We start from the raw sequence: 23,140 nt of genomic DNA, 5'->3' as shown, positions 1-23,140 counted from the left end.
TAGACTTCAAATATTTGATGACAATTGTGCCTGATGAGGCATCTTTTTCTGGGTAAACATCCCAAGTTCTTTCAGTTTTTCCCTTAACTGACATTTTTAACAAATTTAGGCTCTTTATCAACTTAGTTATCTGAGTTTTTAGGATTCCTTATCTACATCTGAATCTCAGATAAAATCTGATCAATACAAAATATGGGAATTGGTTGTGGGGAGCATGGCTTCTTTTTACTTGACTCTACACTTCTGTTCGTAAAGCCTACGGTCACATTAGTTTGGTGGGGTTTTTTTAATGTAATTGAAAACTTTATATTTATCTGTCTTTATCATTCTGTTGACTTGGGCTGCTTATTTTAGCTTCAATAACTATTTTAACCTCTTGAGCATTCCTCATATTTTTGTCTTTTTGGCAAACTTGATAAAAGGAAGCCTGTGTTTTCATTGTAGATCTTTGGTGTAAGGGTAAAGAAATGCTGTAAAACATCAGTAGACTATCATTCCATTAACATTAGTCTGGTAACCTTTTAGGTGAAATCAGTTATGAATCCCATTTGCTGTTTTATATTATCTATATTTTCTATGATGTATCCAGAAGTATCCTATTGAGCCAGGTATGGTGGCGCACACCTGTAATTCTAGCAACTCAGGAGTCTGAGGAGGATTGCAGTTCTAGGTTGGCCTCAGCAATTTAGTAAGGCCCTAAGCAACTTAGCAAGACCCTGTCTCAAAATAAAAAATGAAAAGGACTGGGGATGTAGCTCAGTGACAAAGTGCCTCTGGGTTTAATCTCCAGTACCCCTGGCAAAAAAAAATTGAAGAAATGTTCTGTTGGAATCCAAAATATATTCTGTCTTCTCTAACATCCCTCAGCTCCTAGGCTGGTCCTGTCAAAAGAAAAGAAAAGAAAAATTGATGTTAGATATTAGTTGCTGTTTAGCTGTCTTATACTAGTGTTTTCAGATAACTGTATAACTTGCTAATCGTTCATAAACAATTTATTTAATTCCTTTTAGAGTCTTCCTGGGAAATAACATCTATTTTACAATCTATAATTTCTATTCTTTACCTTTCATAATTAAAAAAAATTAAAATTATATTCTCCATTTTTAGGACTTATGGTTCTGAGACTGTCCTACTTGCTTTTCTTCTTTTTTTTTAATAATCATGAAATAATTAACAGTATTTATTTATAGTTGCATATTTTTTTGTCATCAGATGACATTCTGTTTTAGAAACCCATTTTTAGGAAGAACCGTCATTCTTTGAATATATTGAGAAATCAAGATAATTAAACTGCTGCCCTTAGAACAGTTTTTATTGTAACTTCCCCATAAACTGTTTGGAATAAAAACCTATACCAACTGTAAACACACACACACGCACACATGCACACACACGTGTATACCATTACCATTTATAATCGTAGTTTATTGGTATGGTGGTCTAAATTTGTCAGGCTATGTGCTAGAGGTAAAATGGTGCCACAGACCAGATAGAACACAGAAGACATCTCTAGGGACGAAAAACTTTTTATTGGCAGCCAACAACTTTCCTGCATGTTAATTTTAGACCTGACAGTTGAATTTATGTTTGAGCAATTTTAGCTGATAAATACATTTTAAAAGCACCTTCCTCTTTTGAGGTTTTAATTTTTACTTTCATTTTTTTTTTAAATTGAAAATTGTGAATGGAAATGTTTGTACAGATATATACCTTCTCATTCTTCTGATACTTTTCATTATGAATTCTGGAAAGCAGGTGAATAGACTTAATGACCCCTCAAGGTCCTTTCTAGTGCAAACATTCATAAGTGAGAACTCAGATCAAGGAACTTAAAATTGAAAAATCAGGAAGAAAAATAGACTGTAAGGAAAATGAAATGGTACTGACCCAGTGGGAATGGGTAAACAGAAAGTAAGGAACATAAACAGTAAGAAGTAATAACTCCTTTGAACTAAAAACAAAACAAAAATCAGTGACAACAAATATTTTGCATTGGGGTCATTTCATATCTTAAAAATATTTTATCATGACATTTTCTCTTCAGCATTTCCCTGGTGGACACTTGTTTTGAAAGAATGTTGGTTGTTTCATTTTTCTGTTGAATCATAATACTTTGTTTCCATTCCTTCTCTAGTTGTTCTTTTGTTTAGATTTTTTTCTTTTTCTATTTTTGTCTTCTGAATAATGTAGTGATTGCCTGTATGCAGTGAAGCAAAATTCAGTTCAGTTTTGAAAGTCAACATTTGCTGTATGTCTTCCGTTGTGAGGGAGTGTTACAACTCAGGAACATTTGTATGAAAAGATAAACTTGTTATTTGGTTCTTAAAACTTTGTAGGGTTGGCATTTAGGAAAGATTCCTAAATAAACCAAAGGGGAGTTAGAACTGTAGTCTTTTTTTTTTTTTTTTTTTTTTTTTTTTTTTGCGGTGCTGGGGATTGAACTCAGGGCATGTGCTTGTGAGGCAAGCATTCTACCAACTGAGCTATCTCCCCAGTCCTGAACTGTAGTCTTTATTGAAGTCTTAAGTATTTAGATTTGTTAGCTTTTTCTCAATCTTTTGCTAATTTTAAACCCAATTGTTCTCATACATTTGAGTCCTGACTTTGCAAAAAAGTTTCTCTTTCTATTCATTATTGAATTCCTCCTTAATATCAGTTTATGAAAGCCTAATGGGAGCCAAGATTTAGCTTACAAAGTTACTTTGTGAACTTGTGGTTTTGGCCTCTGCTGTAACAGTGTTCTTTCATAGCCCCACTTTTTCACAAAACCCAATTTTCTCTTTTTCTTCTCTTCTTTCCCTCCCTCCCTCCCTTCCTTCCTTCCTTCCTTCCTTCCTTCCTTCCTTCCTTCCTTCCTTCCTTCCTTCCTTCCTTTTCTTTTCCTTCCTTCCTTCCTTCCTTCCTTCCTTTCTTCTCTAGCCCCTTTTTCTGTTTTATCTTTTATTTTGAGACAGGGTCTTACTAAGTTGTTGATGGTCTCATTAAATTGCTGAGACTGGCCTCAAATTTGTGATCTTCCTGTCTTAGCCTCTGGAGTCAGTGGGATTACTGGCATGGACCACCACACCTGGCTTTTTTTTTTTTTTTTGTACCAGAGATTGAACCCAGCAGAGCTTATCCACTGAGCCACATCCCCAGTTCTTTCTCAGTTTTCTATTTTGAGGCAAGGTCTTGCTAAATTGCTGAGGCTGGCTTTGAACTTGTGATCCTCCTGCCTCAGCTTCCCAAGCTGCTGCTGCTGCTGGGATTACAGGCACATGCTACCCCAGCTGACCAGGTAAAGTGCTTTCTGATGTAGGCAAGGAAGGGTTATATGCTATCCTGGTCAAATTTTATTTGGGACTTAACACATTGCAATAGAAAAAACTTTTTTTTTCTTTTCAGTTTAACAAACAACAACAGTACTGCTTGTGGTTGCATCTCATTAGTAGAGTATGTACTTAGCATGTTCAAGGCGCTGGGTTCATTCTCCAGCACCCCCCCCACCAAAATGCGCAGCTATTCCCCACTCCCCCATTGTCACCACTAACCCTCAGTATTGGGGGTCAAACTCCCCAGGTGCTCTACTATTGAGCTACATCCCCAGCCCTTTTTATTTTGAAACAGGGTCTTGCTAAATTGCTGAGACTGGCCTCAAACTTGCCGTCTTCCCTGCTCAGCCTCCAGGGTAGTTAGGACTACTGGCATATGCCACAATGCCCGAATAGCATAGCCACTTGTTTTGAAAGAAGAGTGCTTAATAACTATTATAAAATTAAGGTGATTTATTGACTGTAACACATGATTACTGTAAATGATTTATGTCAGCACCAAGTTTCTTGCCAATAATATTTATTTAAGCTTTATCAAACTTAACACTATGTTTTATTTTAACATATTTTTGTACCAATATATTCCTATAGCACCATTTTTAAACTTATTCTTAAAGTAATCCTTAAGCAATAGTTTGGTAATATTTTTACTCCTATGTTTGAGACTAGTGAGCATCAGTCAGTGAGTGTTGGAATATCCCAATAGAACACTTTGTTACAGATATCAGAACAGATTTTGAAAATAGAATTTTTTCTTGAGAATTTCTAAGCTTCCCTGTAATTATCATTGTGAGAATTGTAGCTTTTTCTTATCCAGAACCAAATCCATACTGAGGTTTTGGGGGTTTTTTAATATTTTTTTAGGTGTCAGTGGACCTTTATTTTATTTATTTAAATGCAGTGCTGAGAATTGAACCCAGGGCCTCACACACACTAGGCAAGTGCTTTACCTCTGAGCCACAACTCCAGCCCACCATACTTAGGTTTTAATATAAAAGTCTGTTGTGTTCGTTTGTAGCCTAAGTCATAAGGATTTAAAACTAATACTTAAAGATCAATGTTTTGAGTAGATTGGCTAATTGTTTTAGGGATCAAACTACCTGAAAACAAGCAGAGAAAACAAAACAAAATAATTTTTTATTTGATTTTTGATTGACATCCTACCAGTTTCCAGAAAATTTTCTACTTCTAAAATATACATTGAAGGGAGGGACTGGAGAAGTGTAGATCAGTGTAGAGTACTTGCTTAGTATGCTTAAAGCCCTGGGTTCAATCCTCAGCACTGCAGACAATTAAAAATTCAATCCCAAGTACTACAAAAATTTAAATAAAAAACAAAATGCACATTGAGGACAAACATTGTTAGTTATAATGTTCTCTAGTTATTTCTAACTTTGCTTTCTGCTGTCACTTTACCAATTTGTAACTTCTTTGTTTTTGCTCTATTAACCTTTCTGGGGTTAGCTCAAAATAACCCTTTGAATCTTCCAAAACCCTAGAGAGCCTTAAACAAAACAAAACAACAAGCAGAAAACTTCTAGCTTCTACTCAGGTAATCGCTTATATAAAACTGCTTCAAGATAGGTTCTAAGCTTTGGCGGAGTATTGCCTAACTTGTGATTCAGCGTAATTCTCACCCACATCTGTTTTCATTCATTTGCTGTGAAACTATTTGGTCTGTTTAACTGGCTTCTTTCTTTGAAACCCATCCCTGTATGTCTGATCCTAAAATCCAGAAATAATTTCAATCTTCTGTTTAATTGATCTATCTAGGTACTCCATTGCTCTTATTATATGTTTGTTTTGGTACTGGAATTTGAACCAAGTCGTGCTCTATCACGGAGCTGCACCCCCCAGCCATTTTAATTTTTTATTTTGTGTGTGACAGGGTCTCACCAAATTGCCAAGGCTGGCCTCAAACTTGCCATCCTCCTCACCTCCACTTCCAAGTCACTAGGATAATAGGCATGTGCTACCACACCTGTCTGTTTTTGTATTTCTTTATTTTCTTTTCTTCCTTTCTTTATTTTTATTGTAGTTGTTACTGAGGATTGAACCCAGGAGTGCTTTACCACTGAGCTACATCCTCAGCCCTTTTAATTTTTTTGTTTTGAGACAGGGTCTCTCTAAGTTGCTTAGAGCTTCACTGATTTGTTGAGGGTAGTCTTCAACTTTAGATCCTCCTGCCTCAGCCTCCCAAGTCTGTTCTTCTATTTCTTAAAGTAGTAGATCTCCAACTTTTTGGTTTTAGTATTTCACTCCTTTATACTCTTGAAAATTATTGAGGACTCCAAAGAGATTTTTGTTTATCTGAGTTGTATCTGTTGATATTTAGCATATTAGAAATTTAAAAGGAAGTTTAAAAATAGTAATTTATTTTAAAGTAATAGCAAATCTAATTTATGTTAACATAAATATATCTGTAGTTTCAAAATAGGGAAGAACTTTAAATCTTTGTTGTAACATCTGACTTAACAGAAGACAGCTAGTTTCTCATCTCTGCTTCTGTAGTCTGTTAGGATGTGTAGTCTGTTAGGTTTTAAGTATTTAAGGAAAACAAGGGTCACACAGATATGGAATAGAAAAAGGAAATATTATTTTTAGGTAATTATAGATAGTCTCCTTTAGCACAGCACCAAAATCTGAAAAGTGACAGTTCTTTAAAGATTAGCTACAGCGTAGAATCTGAAACCAATCTGTGAACTTTTGATACTGTACTTTAAAATGCATTGGTTTGCCAGGTGTGGTGGCACAAGTCTGTAATCCCAGTGACTCCTCAGGAGGCTGAGGCAGAAGAATTGCAAGTTCAAGGCCAGCCTCAGTAATTTAGAAAGGCCCTAAGCAATTTAACAAGACCCTATCTCAAAATAAGAAGGGCTGGGAATGTGGCTCAGTGGTTAAGTACACCTGAATTCAATCTCCAGTACCAAAAAAATAAATAAAATGCATTGGTGTGTCTTGCTCTTTAAATAGATCCTTTTATGTGGGGACGGGGCGGTGTACCAGGGTTTGAACTCAGAGGCACTCAACCACTGAGCCACAGCCCCATCCCTTTTTTGTATTTTATTTTGAGACAGGGTCTCACTGAGTTGCTTAGTGTCTCACCCTTGCTGAGACTGGCTTTGAACTCTCACTCCTCCTGTCTCAGCCTCCTGAGCCATTGAGATTACAGGTGTGTGCCTTTGCACCCAGCTAAATAGATCTTTTGCCCACAAGTGATTTTAACCCCCATAAACCCTCTGAAAGGGTCTTGGAAATCTGTCTAGATCCATGGAGCCCACTTTGAGAACTGCTGTTTTATAATGCTGAACTTGAAAAATACAGCTATTTTCCATGTGGCGATTATAACCACTCCAACCTTAGTGTCTTACAGAGGGATCACTGATCATTGTATCAGAATTACAAAGGATTTTTGCTTTTTAAATTTTTTTAGTTGTTGATGGACCTTTATTATTTATTTATTTATATGTGGTGCTGAGAATTGAACCCAGTGCCTCACACATGCTAGGCAAGTGCTTTACCACTGAACTATAGCCCCAGCCCCACAAAGGATATTTTTTAAAGTGTAAATTCTTTGGCCCTACTACCAAGAAAATCCAGGATACCTAGGAGTTTGTATTTCTACAAGGTGCTTGGGTGAATATGCAAAGTTTGAGAACTATTGAGCTACCTTAACCTTATTTTAAGAAAACCTAATTCTAAAATTTGAAAATCTAAATAAAAAATTAATAGTTACATTTTAGATAAACATTAAAGATTAACATATAAATTCTGGCATTCATTGTAATTAGGATATTCTAATTAACTATGTATTTTGATAGTTATTACATATATGAGGAATGGGCAAACTAAGGCAGGGTAATAAATATGTTAGACCTTGTAGGCATGCGGTTTCTTTGTACCTACTCAGCTTTGCCATTGTAGCACAAAATAGCCATGCATGGTATATAATGAATGAGCATGAATATGTTCTAATATAACTTTAATTATGGACACTAAAATTTGAATTTCATGTAATTTTCATGTGTCACAAAATAGTCTTTGATTTTTTTTTCAATCATTTAAAAATGTGAAAACCATTTTTAGCTTATAGGCTACACAAAAATAGATGGCAGGCTGGATTTGGCCCATGAGCCAAAGTTTGCCAATCCCTAGTATATGTTATAACTAGATTATGAATTTTAAAATAACCATAGTAAAATATGTTAAATATGAAAACTGAGCATTACATTTTCCCCATTGCCCCATCTGCAGTTTTACTTTTTGCAGTTTCAGTCACTGCTATAAACAGTGGTCTGAAAATATTAAATGGAAAATTCTAGAAATAAACAATTTGTGTTTTAAATTGTGCATTGCTGTGTGAATAATGTGATGAAATCTGGTGCCATCCCACTCTATCCCTTCCAGGACCCTGGGACATGAATCATCCCTTTGTCTGGCCAGTCCATGAATCCATATAGTACGCTGTCTTTTAGTCACTCAGCCATCTCCATTATCAGATCGACTGTCACAGTATTGCAGTGCTTGTGTTCAAGTAACCCTTATTTTACTTAATGATGGCCCCAAACCACAAAAGTATTGATGTAACAGATGCACTAGGGCATAAAACATGGAAGGACAGATTAACTCTGGTACTGTGTGGCAATGCTGCAGGATGTGTAGGAAAAAAATGTACTACATACAGAATTTGGTACCATCTGTGGTTTCAGGCATCCACCACAAGTCTTAGAACATATCTATCCTGTGATCTGGAGGCACTATTGTACTTAATTTTTTTTAGACAAAAATATACTCCAAGAACTTGTAGTCCCTCAAATTTTTGTTTTGGGACATTCATTTGTAAACATATAAGAAACACCTATTGTACACCTAAATTGGAAATGCATGATTCAATTATAAACAGTTACACAGTATGCAATTTGTCATTCAACTTTTCCTAAGTTATAAACAGATGTGTCCATTTTGTCCATTTTTGTATCTTTTTTCCTATTTCCACATTTTTTATTGGTGCATTTTAGTTGTATGTAATGATGGGATTTAATGTTACATGTTGGTGCATGCACACAATATAACAATACAATTTGGTCAGTATCACTCTCCAGACCTTCCCCCACTCTCCCCTCCTCCCACTCCTTGGTCCCTTTCCTCTGCTGATCTCCCTTCAATTTTTATGAGATCCCTACCCTCCCTGCCTTTCTTTTCCTTTTTCCTTTCTAGCTTCCACATGAGAGAAAAAAATACAGCCCTTGACCTTCTGAGTTTGGCTTATTTCACTTAACAGAACAGTCTAAAGTTCCATCTATTTTCCTGGAAATGACAATTTCATTTTTTATGACTGAATAAAACTATATACCACATTTTCTTTATCCATTCATTCATTGATGCATACCCAGGCTGATTCCATAGTTTGGCCATTGTAAATTGTGCTGCTATACACATGGGTATGCATGTATCACTGTAGCATACCAACTTTAATTCTTCAGGAAAAAGGAATTTATAGTTGGGTCATATAGTGGTTCCATGCCTAGTCTTTTGAGGAACCTTCATATTGATTTCCATAATGGTTCTACTAATTTCCAATCTCACCAACAGTGTGAATGAAAGTGTTCCTTTTTCTCCACATCCTCTCCAGCATTATTATTGTTTGTATTCTTGATGATTGCCATTCTGACTGCTGTGAGATGAAATCTCAGTGTAGTTCTAATTTGCATTTCCTAACTGCTAATGATGTTGAACCTTTTTCCATATATTTGTTGGCCACTTGTATTTCTTCTTTTCAGAAGTGTTTGTTTAATTCATTATTATTTGTTTTTGTATCTTGTTTGGAGTATATAAAATAAGATTCAGACCAACCTCAATCTCTTTTGATTCCTTTTTTGCCACTTTTTTTTTTAACTCTGTGCCTCAGTTTTCCAGTCTGTGGCAAAGTGCTTTACAAAACCTTGATTGAAGCCTGATGGAGTGGTACATGCCTGTAATTCCAGTGTCTTAGGAGGCTGAGGCAGGAGGATCCTAAGTTTGAGGCCAGTCTCAGCAATTTAGCGAGAGACCCTTAGCAACTTAATGAGACCCTGTCTCAAAATAAGAAATAAAAAGGATTGGGGAATTTAGCTCAGTGGTAAAATGCCTTGGTTTCAATCCCCAGTACCCAACAACAACAGCAAAACTTTAGTTGATGTAAGACAATAGGCGAATTAGTTTAAGATTATAGTACTGTCCTCTTGGGACAGTTGACTTATCTAATGAGATAATAGATGCCCAACTATTGTGATGCCAAATAATACAGTGGAATATTAATCAGAATTTCAGTTCCTAAATAATCTACTTTAGCAGGAGGATTGTAGGTTGAGGCCAGCAAGACCCGCCTCAAAATAGAATAAAAAGGGCTTGGGATGTATCTCAGTGCTAGAGCACCTCTGGGTTCAATCCCCAGTACCACCACCCCCCCCCCCCCCCCCCCCCCCCCGCGCCAGAAAAAAATCTGTTGCCTAGTAAAACTTGAGTCTACTTTGTTTTCTGGGGTTCACACAACCTGCATTATAGTCTCATGTTCTTAGGTTTACTGAAATATATCCCCAAAGGCAGTTTTCTAGATGTAATGCAAATCAGAACAGCACTGAGTGTCCTATGGAGAATAAAATGTTGAGACTGCTTGCTGTGCCTAAGAGCTTTAAGCATTTGTAGTCTTGGCTTAGGAGCAGCAAAATTTTCTTAGAGTTTGAAAATTGATATCCTGAGTTATATTTTTTAAAAAGAACTGTTTGCATATCATTCCTTCCCCACCTCCAATATTGGGGATTGAACCAGGGGCTCTCTACCACTGAGTTTACATCCCCAGCCCTTTTTTATTTTGAGACAGTATCTTGCTAAATTGCCATGATTGACCTCAAATTCATGATTTCTCAGCTCCCAAGTAACTGGGATTACAGGTGTGCAACACCATGCCCAGCTTTTGTTTTTTTTTATTTTGAGACAGTGTCTTACTAAATTGCTGAGGCAGGTCTATAACTTGCAATCCTCCTGCCTTAGCTTCTCAAGTCTATGGGATTATAGATATGTATCACCATACCTAGCCTGGTTTTTATTTCATTCATTCATTCACTTTTTTGGTATTGGGGATTGAACCCAGAGGTGCTTTACCACTTAGCTGCATCCCAGCCTTTTGATTTTTCTTTTGAGACAGGGTCTTGCTAAATTGCTGAGGCAGATCTTGAACTTGAGATCCTCCTGCCTCAGCTTCCCAGGTTGATGGGATTATAAGCATGTACCACCACACCAGGCTTTGGCTGCTGCTGCTTCTCTACTTTTTAATGATATATTTATTTATTGATACTGGAGAATTAACCCAGGGGTACTTTCCCACTAAGTTACATCCCCAGTTCTTTTTTTTCTTGAGAGAGAGATTCTAATTTTCTTAGGGCCTCACTAAATTACTGAGGCTGGCCTTGAACTTGCAGTCCTCCTGACAGGTGAGCACCACCAACCTTTAATATTATAAAGGAACAGAGCTCATGGATGCCTAAATTTTTCAACGTGGTTTTAGCTGAGCTAAATAGCATTTAGTACCTGCTAAACTTGGTTTCAGCTCTCTGAATTCCCTTTGTTTTACATGGTTGGGTCAATTTCTAATTGTTTATCATCAATATTATTATTTATTACTACAATTAATACTTGTCAGGGAGCATTTATGGGATTCTGAAAATCAGGGGTATCAAAGGAGGAACTATCTTAAACTGCTTGGTTTGTTCTGTGTATGGATATAAGTTTTAATTTCTACTATGTTTATTTTCTGTATGAAACTTAGTTTATAAACTTCAGAAGACTTTTGAGGTCCAATTTTCATTTTCTGTTTGTTTTGTTTTGTTTTTTGGTACTAGAGATTGAACCCAGGGACGCTTTACCACTGAACCAACAATCCCAGCCCTTGTTTATATTTTATTTGGAGACAGGGTCTTGATGAGTTTCTTAGGCCCTTGCTGAGTTGCTGAGGCTCTCTGAATTCACAGTCTTCTTGCCTCAGTCTCCCAAGCTGCTGGGATTACAGGTGTGCACCACAGTGCCCAGTTGATGGTCCATTTTGAACTTAATTTGCCAGTTGGTTCTGTTGCTTTGTAGGAGAGAATGAGCAACTTGTTACAATTTTTAAATTTACATTTAGAGGTTAGACTAGTCTGGCAAATATACTCTCCCTTAATTTATTTTTATTTTTTTACTTTTTTTAAACAATTTTTAAATATAATATATATATATTTTAGTTGTCAATGGATCTTTGTTTAATTTTATTTATTTATATGTGGTACTGGGTATCAAAACCAGGACCTCACACATGCCAGGGCAAGTGCTCTACCACTGAACCACAACTGCAGCTCTTTTTTTTGACAACTTTTATTGAACTTAACAGTAATATATTTTTTATAATGATATTTTTTACTTTTATTTTATTTATTTATTTGTGGTGTTGAGGATTGAACCCAGTGCCTCACACATGCTAGTCAAGTGCTCTACCACTGAGCCCAACCCCAGCCCACCCCACCTTAATTTAAAGACAAGTTTTATTCAGTCATACAGATAGGCATTCTTATTCTTCGCTTACATTATAATTTATTTATTAAAAGCAATCTGTGATGGTTGTAGAGACTTTGAGCAATAATAAAGGTACAAAGAAGAAAATAGAATCACCTAGAACATGGATATCCAGACATAACCCTTATTAATATTTTGATGTTAATTCATCATTTTGCATGCTTATTATTTTGTTTGCTATTTTATAGACTTGAAATTATGGCACATATGCAGTCTTATATTCTGCTTTTATCATTTAATCTATAGCATTTTTCTCATGTCATTAAATAGTTTTCAAAATGTTTTCTTAACATTTTAAATAGTCTGTCATGAGGCAATCCTTTGTTTACATTTATCCATTCTCTTAAAAATTCAATTCCTATTCATTTTTGGTCATAAAAATGACTATGATGAACATTTTAATACGTAAAGGGTGTGTTTCTGGTTTTAGTCTTAGAATAGAATCCTAAGAGAAGAATGATTTTTTCAAATGATAATAAACTTTTTTTTTTTTTTTTTTTTTTTTTTTTGAGGTGCTGGGGATTGAACCCAGGGCCTTGTGCTTGCAAGGCAAGCACTCTACCAACTGAGCTATGTCCCCAGCCTGATAATAAACGTTTTAAGACAATATAAATATTGCCAAACTGCTTTTCAGAAAGATTGCCTAATATGTACTCCTAAAGGTGCTTTTCTACTGTATGTTTGGACTGACATGCTATTGTGCTGGAATGTATATCTTTTTATAATACCTTATTTTATTTATTTTATGTGGTGCTGAGGATCGAATCTAGTGCCTCACATGTGCCAGGCAAGTGCTCTACCACTGAGCCACAACGTCAGCCCCTGGAATGTGTGTCTTAACAGCTCTGGCTGAAGTTTTGTTAAAGATTTAAGGGTTAACTTCTTTGTGTGCGTTTATGCTTTGTGTGTGAGTAAGGTGGTGGTAGGGATGAAGCCAGGGATGCTCTACCACTGAGCTATATTATCAGCCCTTTTATTTTTTATTTTGAGACAGAGTCTTGTTAAGTTGCTAAGGCTGGCCTCAAACTTGTAATTCTCCTGCCTCAGCCTCCTGTCTTTTTATTTTTTGTTCATTTTACTTGGCACTTAATAGTTCCATGGGTAGTGTTTTTTGAATGAATGAAGGAAGGAGAATCTAATCCCCTTTTAGATTTCTATGAATCTTTGGTGTTTATGCTGCAAATACCCTGTTATTGTACCTAGTAAGGTCTGCTTTTGTCATTAGGAATGGAACACCAGGCTCCTGGTTGTATTTGTACATGGCTTTGGATTACATATTTAAGAATTGGACCATCTTATTAACCAATTGGTTACTAAAGAAATTATCACATCATAACCAGATTCAGAGAATTAACTTTGTAGCCCTCAGCTACAGACTCTAGCCTCATTCTATTAAAAAACAAAAACAAAAAGAGATAGATAGATCTACATATACAGGGAAAGGGAATCTATTTTCTTACTTTTGCATTGACGAGTTTAGGATCTACCTCTGGCTCTGACAAAACTATTAGACACAGGCTTTTTGAAATTACCTCAGTTAGTAAAAAATCATCCCTAAACCTTGTGTTTTCTTAACTTCTTTCATAGCAATCTGATAACTTTCTCTTTGAATAAGTCCTAAATTTTATCATATATGTATTCTGACTTCTCCAAGTACCTGAGCCTTTTCCTCTACACACCTTGGTCTCTTGGACAGCCTTTTAATGCATCTTTGTTTTTCTTATTCTACCATCTTTGCTGAAAGCATCTCACTTACCCTTGGCAGTACCTCCTAATGTATGTATCCCTCTCCTGTTATTTATTGTTTAGTTCTATAAAATGCTTGTGTTTCATCCTAAAGAAATAGATTGAGGAGAACACAAACACACTGTGAGTGCTATACCCAGACACATGATCTACTTTGTCACACAGTAGTTACAAATGAGCTGTGAGTTAAATTTTAGTGAATGTCAGTGTCATTATTGAAGATTTCACTTTTTGTCTCCTATTTATACTACAGAAATGCATTGCTTTTTATTTTGAAAAAAACCTCAGTTTGACCTCTCTAGCAATTAAAAATTTATTTTCAATGTCAGAAATAACCACAAGATTCTTTATACTAATAAATTAATGCAGCAGAGAATGCAAGAGAATTTTAAAAATAGAAATGTTTGTGGATTTTTTTAATGGAAAGGACAGATCATTCTTATTGTGTTAAGTATTTAAATTTTCTTTAAAATGAGAAATATGGAATGACAAAGGGCAAAAGATGAAGGGAATGATTAAGAATAACTTGTGGGTATTGAAGAAAAAAAGCCGAAGTTCTTCCTCCCATTGTGATCTCCCTTTGGTGAAAACTGTAAAACAAAGGCCAGCAAATTGGGAAGGAAGCAGGAAATCCTAGTTAGTGGATGTCAATTTAATATTTAAGAGCAGTGAAAATGCTTACTTATGTTAGATTTTAATGCTTTTTTTTTCAAAGTGGTTTTTTTTTTCACCCTTTGTTTTTCTTTTCAAAAGACATGATTTTTTTTTCTTTTTTCTTTCTTTTGTTTCTTTTTTCATTTTTTTTGACTGGGGATGGAAGAACACAATTTTCTTATCTCTAATTCCTAATAATGATCCATTAAATAAAATCTAGAAGCCATATATTGTGGTGTGACTGTGCAAAGCCAAGTTAAGTTTGAATTTTGTGGTCCCATGGAAATCATTCCAGAATTTATTTAATCACTTTGAATGCCTTGCTGGCCCCCTTCTCAGCCAGGAACCATTTCCTCCTTTAAGTAGAAAAATGAGAACATTTAGGTCCAAATAGCAGAACTAAGATAAAAAGTAAGGAATTTTGCCTAGTTCTTGTATCTTCTCTAGCCCTTATAGTTTACTTCCTGGTTGGAAAATACGTTGGGGACCCTTTTTGAAATAAAATTTCATTTTTTAGTTATATTTAGAAAACAGGTTCTGGGACTAGAAATGAAATTATCTGTAGCACAGCGTTTAGGACTTTTTCCAGAGATGAATTGCTTTCTAGAAATGATCTGACTTTTAGCCATAATGTCCTTGGTCTTTATATTTATTTGCTTTGGCTTTTGTTTACTTTTTTTTTTTTTTTTTTTGCACAATGTTCTGGTTCCAAACAGTACTTAAAAAAAAAAAAAATCATCATATATTTTAAACAAACAAACAAACCCGAGAACTCCCTTGTCCTGGGGCTGTGTGGAGAAGAATGAAGCTCTCATTTCCTAGTAGCCAATCATCAGCTTGAGCTGGCCTCTCCTAGGAACAGAATTTATTGAAGCAATTTATCCTGGCTAAATGTGATATAAATCTGTGTACACGTATGTACATACAGGGTCTCTTCCATTACAGCAATGCTGCAGCATCAGTTTCCTTCATGGTTAGACCATGTTCCGATCATATGAAAGATGACCAAGAAACCCCTTGTATTTTATAGCGCACCCCACAATTTAAGCACCCATTAGTTGTGGAATTACTGATTAGACAGCCAGAAATACTCATTTCTAATCTGAGTGAGCCCTAAGAAAATAGAGAGATGTTACCTAGCTACCCTCTGATTTTAAGTATGGTTTTCTGGTTACCAGATTGATGCTAGCCTGTTAACATTTTAATTTAATATAGGCCTGACTGCGATTGACATTTCTGTTTATCTCCAAGATAAAATTTGAAATTTGGTTACAGTTCTGAAATTACTTCCAATCTTCAAATAATTGAATGTGATTCAATTATTAGGTTTCTCTCTTATGGAAAGATGTTTGGAAATGTTCTTTAGGTATTTAGTCTACAATGCTAATTTTCATTCCTTTCCATTTTTCTCTTCCACCCTTCCAAAATACTGTTTATCTTTGGAAATATTTTTAATGTGATTTGCATTTCTAATATTTATTCATCTATACCTCTATTTTTATTCCTAGTTGGCATATGAGAAATTTCCCCAACCCATTCAGATTGGAATTATTATTCTTTGACAAAGAATTTTAATCAACATTTTGAGAATTTAGTTTCAGTATTCAAATATATATATAAATCCTATTAAATTCTTCAGAGAAATAGAGGAGATGGATGGTGATGCCTTTTAGTGCCATTTCTTTTATCCCCTGCAGCAGCACACATCTGTTGGCTGCAACAGAGCAGCCTAAGAACTCTGGCCGAGAGCGGCACAAACAGCCGGAACATATTCACCCAGTAAACCCCCAAAGAGTCGACATTTGTTTTATTGCTGCTTTTAAAAACCTCGCCATAAATAGAATCAGAGGGGGGAAGGGCACCGATATTTCTCCATTTGCCACAGTCGATTGGTGGGGGGAGGAGTAGGCTCCCAGTGGGGAAAGAAGGCTTTTATTTTTATTTTTTTATTAATGAAAATCATTTCCCATGTAGCCCAATAGGATGGGTGCTTTGTTTTCTTTGGCAATAATCTGGGATAAACGACTCTTGCCAACAGTCTCGTAGTTTATACACCAGGGAGCCAGATTATGGCCCTGTAAAATGGAGCACCCCTCCTATAATCCCTTAATTAATTAAATGACAAATTTTGGTCTTCTCTAGTTCAAAAATATGGCTTCCACATCGAACATTCAGTGGATTTATTGACATAGGAAACTGCACTGGTTGTAATTCAGCAGACTAGAGAAGTGTGTTATATTCTGTAGCAGAAAGGGAAAATCTAGCAAAGGTTTGAAATTCTTGACTATTTAAGTCTAAATTTTTCTAATTAAAAGTTCCAACTGATGCATAGTAGTAGATCACATGCCACCTGTCTAATGAGTCTCCTCAAAGTAGCTTGTGTTTACAGCTCTGATAGATGGCATTCTTGGAACACCTGTTTCTAGGCTTGATATTTTGAAGCACATTTTTTTGCTCCTGCGTATTTAACATAACTTTTCCCCTACCTCCCCCTCCTCAGCTCCGCTCAGCTATATGAAATATGGGAGACGACAGACCGTTTGTGTGCAATGCCCCAGGCTGTGGACAGGTACGTTTACAATATACTTTATTGTGAATGTCTTGTTGTGAATCAAAGTGGCTGTTTTATCACTAAGGCAAAGAGTTTAAAGCCGGTATTTTACGTGATCACTGGAGGTAATCAGATCAGAGGATTTGCAGTGTGTAAATCCAAGTTATGAGGAAGTGTAGGCACTCTACCATAATGAAATCTGCCTTGCTCTCTTCCATATTGTTATTCCACTGGTGTTTGTTTTTCAACACAGTGTTGAAGAATACATGTTGCTCTCTCCTCTTTTGTAAAGCTATCCATCTAAATATAAAGCAAGTTTAGAAATATCCTCATGGATATAAAAGTCTGCTTAACATATTGGAGAGATAGCCTTCATTGCGAACCCCAGTTTCAGGTTTTTTTTTTTTTTAATAAGAAAAAAATGTCTCTCCTGTTGATGAAACAATGCCATGAAATGCATTGTTCTGTTAGCTCAAATGTAATTTTTTGCATATATGTGTGTATGTTAGATATTTTTCATCATATGCCTTTTTAATAAAGCAATTTTATTGTAATTGCCTTTTGTAACCTTCTTAACTTTTTCCTAGACTCTGTTAATACCATGTTCCACAAAGAATGAAAAAAAGAATACAAAAGAAGTTTTTTTTTTTTTCAAAAGAAGTTTTTATCTGTTTTCATTAATTCATTTTATAGACCCTGAAGGGTGCTTTCTGTTCATTTAGAAGTAAGTCATGTGACTGTCCAGTGACACTTACTGGTAGTATGTGAGATTGCAGACTAGTTCTATTAAACATTGTAAATACTTAGACAAAAAGAAGAGTTAGTTCTAGAGATTACTAAGAATTGGAATTTGAGTAGTAGAAGAGATGAGGATGGTAAACAAGAAATGGACAGAGGGAAGATTCCAAATTTCTGTAAGTGCTGAAATTTTTAGATAAGACAACAACAGAGCTGTTGTATTCTGCAATATTCAGCATCCTAAGATGCATTTCTGTTTCTTTGTCAAGGCATTCTACTTTATTTCTGACTTGTTTGTTTCCCCAAGTGGTGTATATTTTAATTTTTTTTAACAATAGAAGACAGTTGGAAAAATAGGACAAATTTATTTTCACTTTTCAAACAACTTTATTGAAGAACAAACCTAGAAATGATCCCTCCAATTTTTTGTGTATGAATTTGATAATACTGTTTACTATGACCATGACAACCAATAACTTGGTAGGTACCCTTTTCACTTCTTTTTTTTTTTTTTTTTTTATTTATTTATTTTTACATGGTGCTGAGGATTGAACCCAGGGCCTCACACATGCTAGGCCAAGTGCTCTACCACTGAACCACAACCCCAGCCCCCCTTTTCACTTCTTTACTGGAAAAATCTGCCTTTTTGTTGAAAGGATTTATTTTTCTTATATTTACCATTATTTTTTCATTTATTGCTTAAATTACTCAATTTCTGTGCTGACTTTAAGTATATTTATATATAGTATACTTAAAACCATCCAAACAAGGATTTCTCAAAGAAATAAAATGGATGATAAAAATAAGAAATACACAAGAAAAGCATCTCTTAAGCTTTCTGAGGAAAACAATGTAAATAGCATCTCTTCAGGCTCTCTTTTAAAAAAGAGAAGTATTCACTAAAATTGGTGTTTGTTTCCTTGTTTTCATTTTATCTTCTTAAAAATGTCTTATTTAAAAAATAATTTTTGGTGGGGGGTCTACATATAGGAAAACAGGAATTTTTGCTGTGGTTTCTCCCTGTGTTGTTAGGTTTTATTTTATCATAAGCCTTTCTGCCCCTACGTTTCTTTCTCTTTTCTGAATTATGTGATGGTATTTGGTTATTAGAATGCAGTATAACCACCGACTTACAATTCTCAAAGCTTTCCCCCACCACACGGAGAAGGTGGATGCTGCACTTGAGGGAGTTGCTACCTTCTTGAGAATTCTTGTTACTTGTTCTGTGGTAAAAGGATAGAACTAGGTGTAGTGATGCATGCTTGTAATCCCAGTGACTTGGGAGGCTGAGATAGGAGGATCACAAGTTCGAGGCCAGCCTTGGTAACTTAGGGAGACCCTGTCTCAAAATTAAAAGGGCTAGGGCTATAGCTCAGTGATAAATCACCCCTGGATTCAATCCCCAGTCCAAAAAAAAAGGAAGAAAAGAAAAAAAAGAAGGCAACACCTTAAGACTTTGATGCCAGTGTGATTAACTCCTTTATTTTCTTTACATGTCAAACTACTTTCAGGTGAGATTATAGTTCTGAAATTATATTTAGTCTCCTTCAAAATTTTTCCAATTTCTAGTAACAAATAACACTAAGAGTGAATCTCTACAAGATGTACTGTGATTGCTTTATATTATATGAGATAGTGAAAATCTGGCAGAGAAGATAAATTTGGTAATGTTAGCTACCCTTGGCCTGTCTCTCACATTCCTTTTATCCTTTGGGAATGGTTGCATTCTTGAACTACCTGGAGGCCTTAAAGTTATTTGTAATCCACTTGTCATTGACTCAAATTATTTATTCCACAAATTAAAGAATACTAACAAAGCTATATAAGCTGCAGGAGGGTAATAAGGACCGTGATAGCCAGGCACAGTGGTGCATGCCTATAATTCCAGTGACAGTGAGGCTGAGGCAGGAGGATGGCAATTTTGAGGCTAGCCTAAGCAACTTAGCAAGGTCCTAGGCAACTTAGTGAGACCCTGTCTCAAAAAATGAAAAGCCTGGGGATGTAACTCTGTGGTAAAGTGCCTCTGGATTCAATCCCCAATACAAAAAAATAAAGAAATAAAATAAGTACCATGATAATAAGGACCATGATTTATTTTAGAAAGCATAGTTCAGAATCTGTGAGAGAAGTCTCAAAAAGCAATGGCTTCTAACAGGTAGAGAAAAGAAAAATGAAAGCAAAGCAAACTATAGGAATCTTGCGACGCACAGTGACTCACACCTGCAATCTCAGCAACTCAAGAGACTAAGGCAGGATGATCACAAGTATGAGGCCAGCCTCAGCATCTTAGTGAGACCGTCAAGAAATTAGTGAGACCCTGTCTCAAAATAAAAATTTAAAACAACAACTATAGGAATCTTGGATTGTTTCTATATTTGTTCCCTGCTTAGACTTTACCCTGTGTTTACCTAAATTCATAAGTCATCCTACACTTTAATATTAAAGAAAGGTGAAAGGAAAATTCACCTAAAATAGACTGGTGGATTGTGCTCTCCACTATATAATCAAAACCACCAGGCTTTCAATGGATACATAAACATGTTTTGGTTGCTAGGTCTTTAATGGCTGTTATTTTTGGATTCTGTTCATGATCCACTTCCCAACAGTAAGTCTGATGTGACACAGCTGAGTTCTAAATATGCTGCTTGTACTCAAAAAAAAAAAAAAAAAAAAAAAAAAAAAAGGTGGCAGCTAAAGGTTGTGCTGTCTGCATTCTTATCTGAAAAAAAAAGCAGGTGATAGTTTTTTAGCCCTTTTATTTCTGTTCTGTTGAGACACTTTGTTTCTCTTGAGGTCTTATCACCTTCATAAGGTGGAATTCCAGGAAAAGATTTTCCTGCTAAAACCTCTGTGGAATGTAGTAGCAGGTGTCATTAATAGACCTGTCTCCTGAGAACCAATTAGTGTTAATAGTGCCCCAAATACCCTGTTGAATCGAGTTGTGTGGGTTTTGAAATGTTTATTAGATAGCATCTCTTTAAAAACATTGTGACTATAAAATGACTTTGTCTCTATGTTTTTTGTCAGAATAATAGAAATAAGTTGTGGGTGTTTTTTTTTTTTAATTTTTTTAATTTTTAATTTTTTTTGTGATGGGGGTCTTGCTGTATTGCCAAAGCTGGCTTCAAACTCCTGGGTTCAAGTAATCCTGCCTCAGCTTCCTAAGTAGCTCGGACTACAGGTGTGAACCACTGTGCCTGGCTTAATTTGTAATTTTAATACTTTTTTGGGGCCACTTTTACTTAAAGATGAAATATAAAATTATTCTGTTGTATGTGGAAGCAGGTATGAATACTATGTCTCTGTTGATAATCTTGAATTTAAGATATTATGTGTATGCAGTTAGATAATATACCTCTTTTTGGTTGTTTTTTTACCCAGTTTTTATTCCTGGGCATCTACATATTCCTATACCTCCATAATCCTATACCATATGTATCCATAATCCTATACCTCCCTCTCAGGCACATAACACTGATTTGCAGTACAATTATATAGAGTTAAATGGCCCTTCTGGATACCATCAACAAGTCTGAGCAGAAGCTGGTCATATCAGCTTATTATTTTAGAATGTCTATATCCTGAAGAACAGGAGCAAATTCCCTTTGAGGAAGCACCACTCATGACAGGTAGTAGCATCCCATTATCAGCCCTGAGAAAGTTCTGTCATAACCAATCTGTATCATCTCTGTCCTTTTAAAGGGGAAATCCTTTGATTATTCGTCTGTCCAGCATGATTCTGAGGGTCTGAAGATTCCTTCTTTATCCCTGAGGACATCTAAATAGAGGTTGAGATTCTTTTCATATCTTTGAGACATGAAACATACAACTAACTCATAGACCTCCAGGGCCTCTTTTTCTCTCCAAAGACAAGAGTAGCAATGGAGCCCTAGTTGTGGTGGTGTTGAGGGCAGCTTCTTGTACCTCCTTATCTTGTCATAGTAGAAATAATGTTTATGGTACTGTAGTCCTGACTTCACTTGCATTTAACCAGCCTCCAAAGCTGTTTATTGCTTCATATCCTCTGCTTTCATGAACATTATCCCTTAAATCTCTATTTCTCTATAATATATGAGGCAACAATAGCTCCTAAGATTGGTTAAATGCTGGCGTGCTGCAAAGGTATATGTTTTATTGTCTGTATAACACAAATCTATAGAGGTTATTCCTGTTATCCCAATGTTCCTATTAAAAGGACCATACTGGTGCTATATGGCCCTGGATCTTTCATTGTGTCCTTTGGCAAGTTTATCCTATTACTGGCATGAGCACAAAAGAAAAGCAAGGAAGAATGAGTTAGTGCTGATTACTAATTCTTATGTTAGGGAAGCATCTTGAATTGGAAAATAACGGGAAGAAATAGCTTTGGTAGGTAAATGCCATTTGTGGTGGTATATGCTGTGTTTACATGCTACGACAGGTGAAGGCAATTTCAGGCAAACAAATAAGCTTTTCTTCCTCACTCCTTGCCAAGAGTTAAAAAAATTCAAATTTTTATTTAATAATTCATATTTTATTCATAATTCATCTAGTTCCCATCTGGTAAGAGTGCTTGCATGCTGTCACGCAGCTGAAAATACACTGCATTATACACAATTAGGCCAAATGCTAACCTTATTTTTTTGTAATATGTTGATTTTGCAATAACTTGCAGCTCACTCTGAGTGTATTGCAGTTTTATGTAACCCTGTAATGAAAGTAGACACTGTTATTCATTGTATAGACAAGATTGGGACTGGGGTTTTTTAAATGGAGGTACTAAGAACAAGGAATTAAACTCGAGATACTTAATGTCAGATCTGGCACTCCTGACACTTGCCCTTAGAAACATGTGATTGGTTGTTTAACTTTTTTTCTTTTATTATGCTTTTTCCCCCCTATTTTCACATTTTTTTTAATTGGTGCATTATAGTTGTACAAAATGACAGAATTTGTTGTTACATATTTATGCATGTACACCATATAACAATATAATTCGGCCATTATCACTCCTCAGCACTACCCCTTTCTTCCCTGCCTCCTACCCTTTAGTCCCTTTCCTCTACTGATCGCCCTCTGATTTTCTTTCCTATTTTTCAAAATATTTTTAGTTGTAGATAGACACAATAACTGTATTTTGTTGATTTATTTTTATGGGTGCTGAGGATCAAACCCAGTGCCTCACACATAATAGGCAAGCGCTCTACCACTATGCCACAACCCCAGCCCCTCCCTTTGATTTTCATGAGACAACCCCCACCACCACACACACCTTTTTCTCCTGTTGGTTTAATTTTTTATGATATATTTATTATGATATTATTAAACCATAGCATTAAAAGCATCCTTTCTCCAGTCCCCTCCACTGTAAACAAACAAACAAAAAAATCCTATGTAAACAAATTTGGAGCTGTACCCAGAAAAACTCTTGATTTCCTTGGATACAGCTTAAAATTTAAAATGGTAGTCCAGAAGCTGTTCTTAGAGCATTTCTGGTAGGAAAAATAAAATTCTGTATCTTTTTATTTCAGTTCTTTCTAAGTGAGGAGTCTGTATCTTTCCTAGTCCCTTCTTTTCC

At 35.7% G+C, this 23,140-nt stretch overlaps 1 protein-coding gene across 5 annotated transcripts in view; it reads left to right on the top strand.

Annotated features, from left to right (window-relative positions):
- Atf7 (activating transcription factor 7) overlaps positions 1–23,140 on the top strand; it is an 89,467-nt gene that overhangs the window by 5,032 nt on the left and 61,295 nt on the right. For all 5 annotated transcript variants that reach the window (XM_047551021.1, XM_047551018.1, XM_047551020.1 and 2 more), the window contains one exon: positions 16,795–16,863. In XM_047551021.1, the coding sequence (XP_047406977.1) occupies positions 16,816–16,863 (48 nt within the window). In that variant the 5' untranslated portion in view covers positions 16,795–16,815. Of the gene's footprint in view, positions 1–16,794; positions 16,864–23,140 lie in introns of those variants that run through there.

Source organism: Sciurus carolinensis, chromosome 4 (assembly GCF_902686445.1).
Source record: "Sciurus carolinensis chromosome 4, mSciCar1.2, whole genome shotgun sequence".
NCBI classification, from domain to species: Eukaryota; Metazoa; Chordata; class Mammalia; order Rodentia; family Sciuridae; genus Sciurus; species Sciurus carolinensis.
The sequence above is the reverse complement of the archived record's forward strand: the minus strand, read 5'-3'. Positions and strand labels throughout refer to the sequence as shown.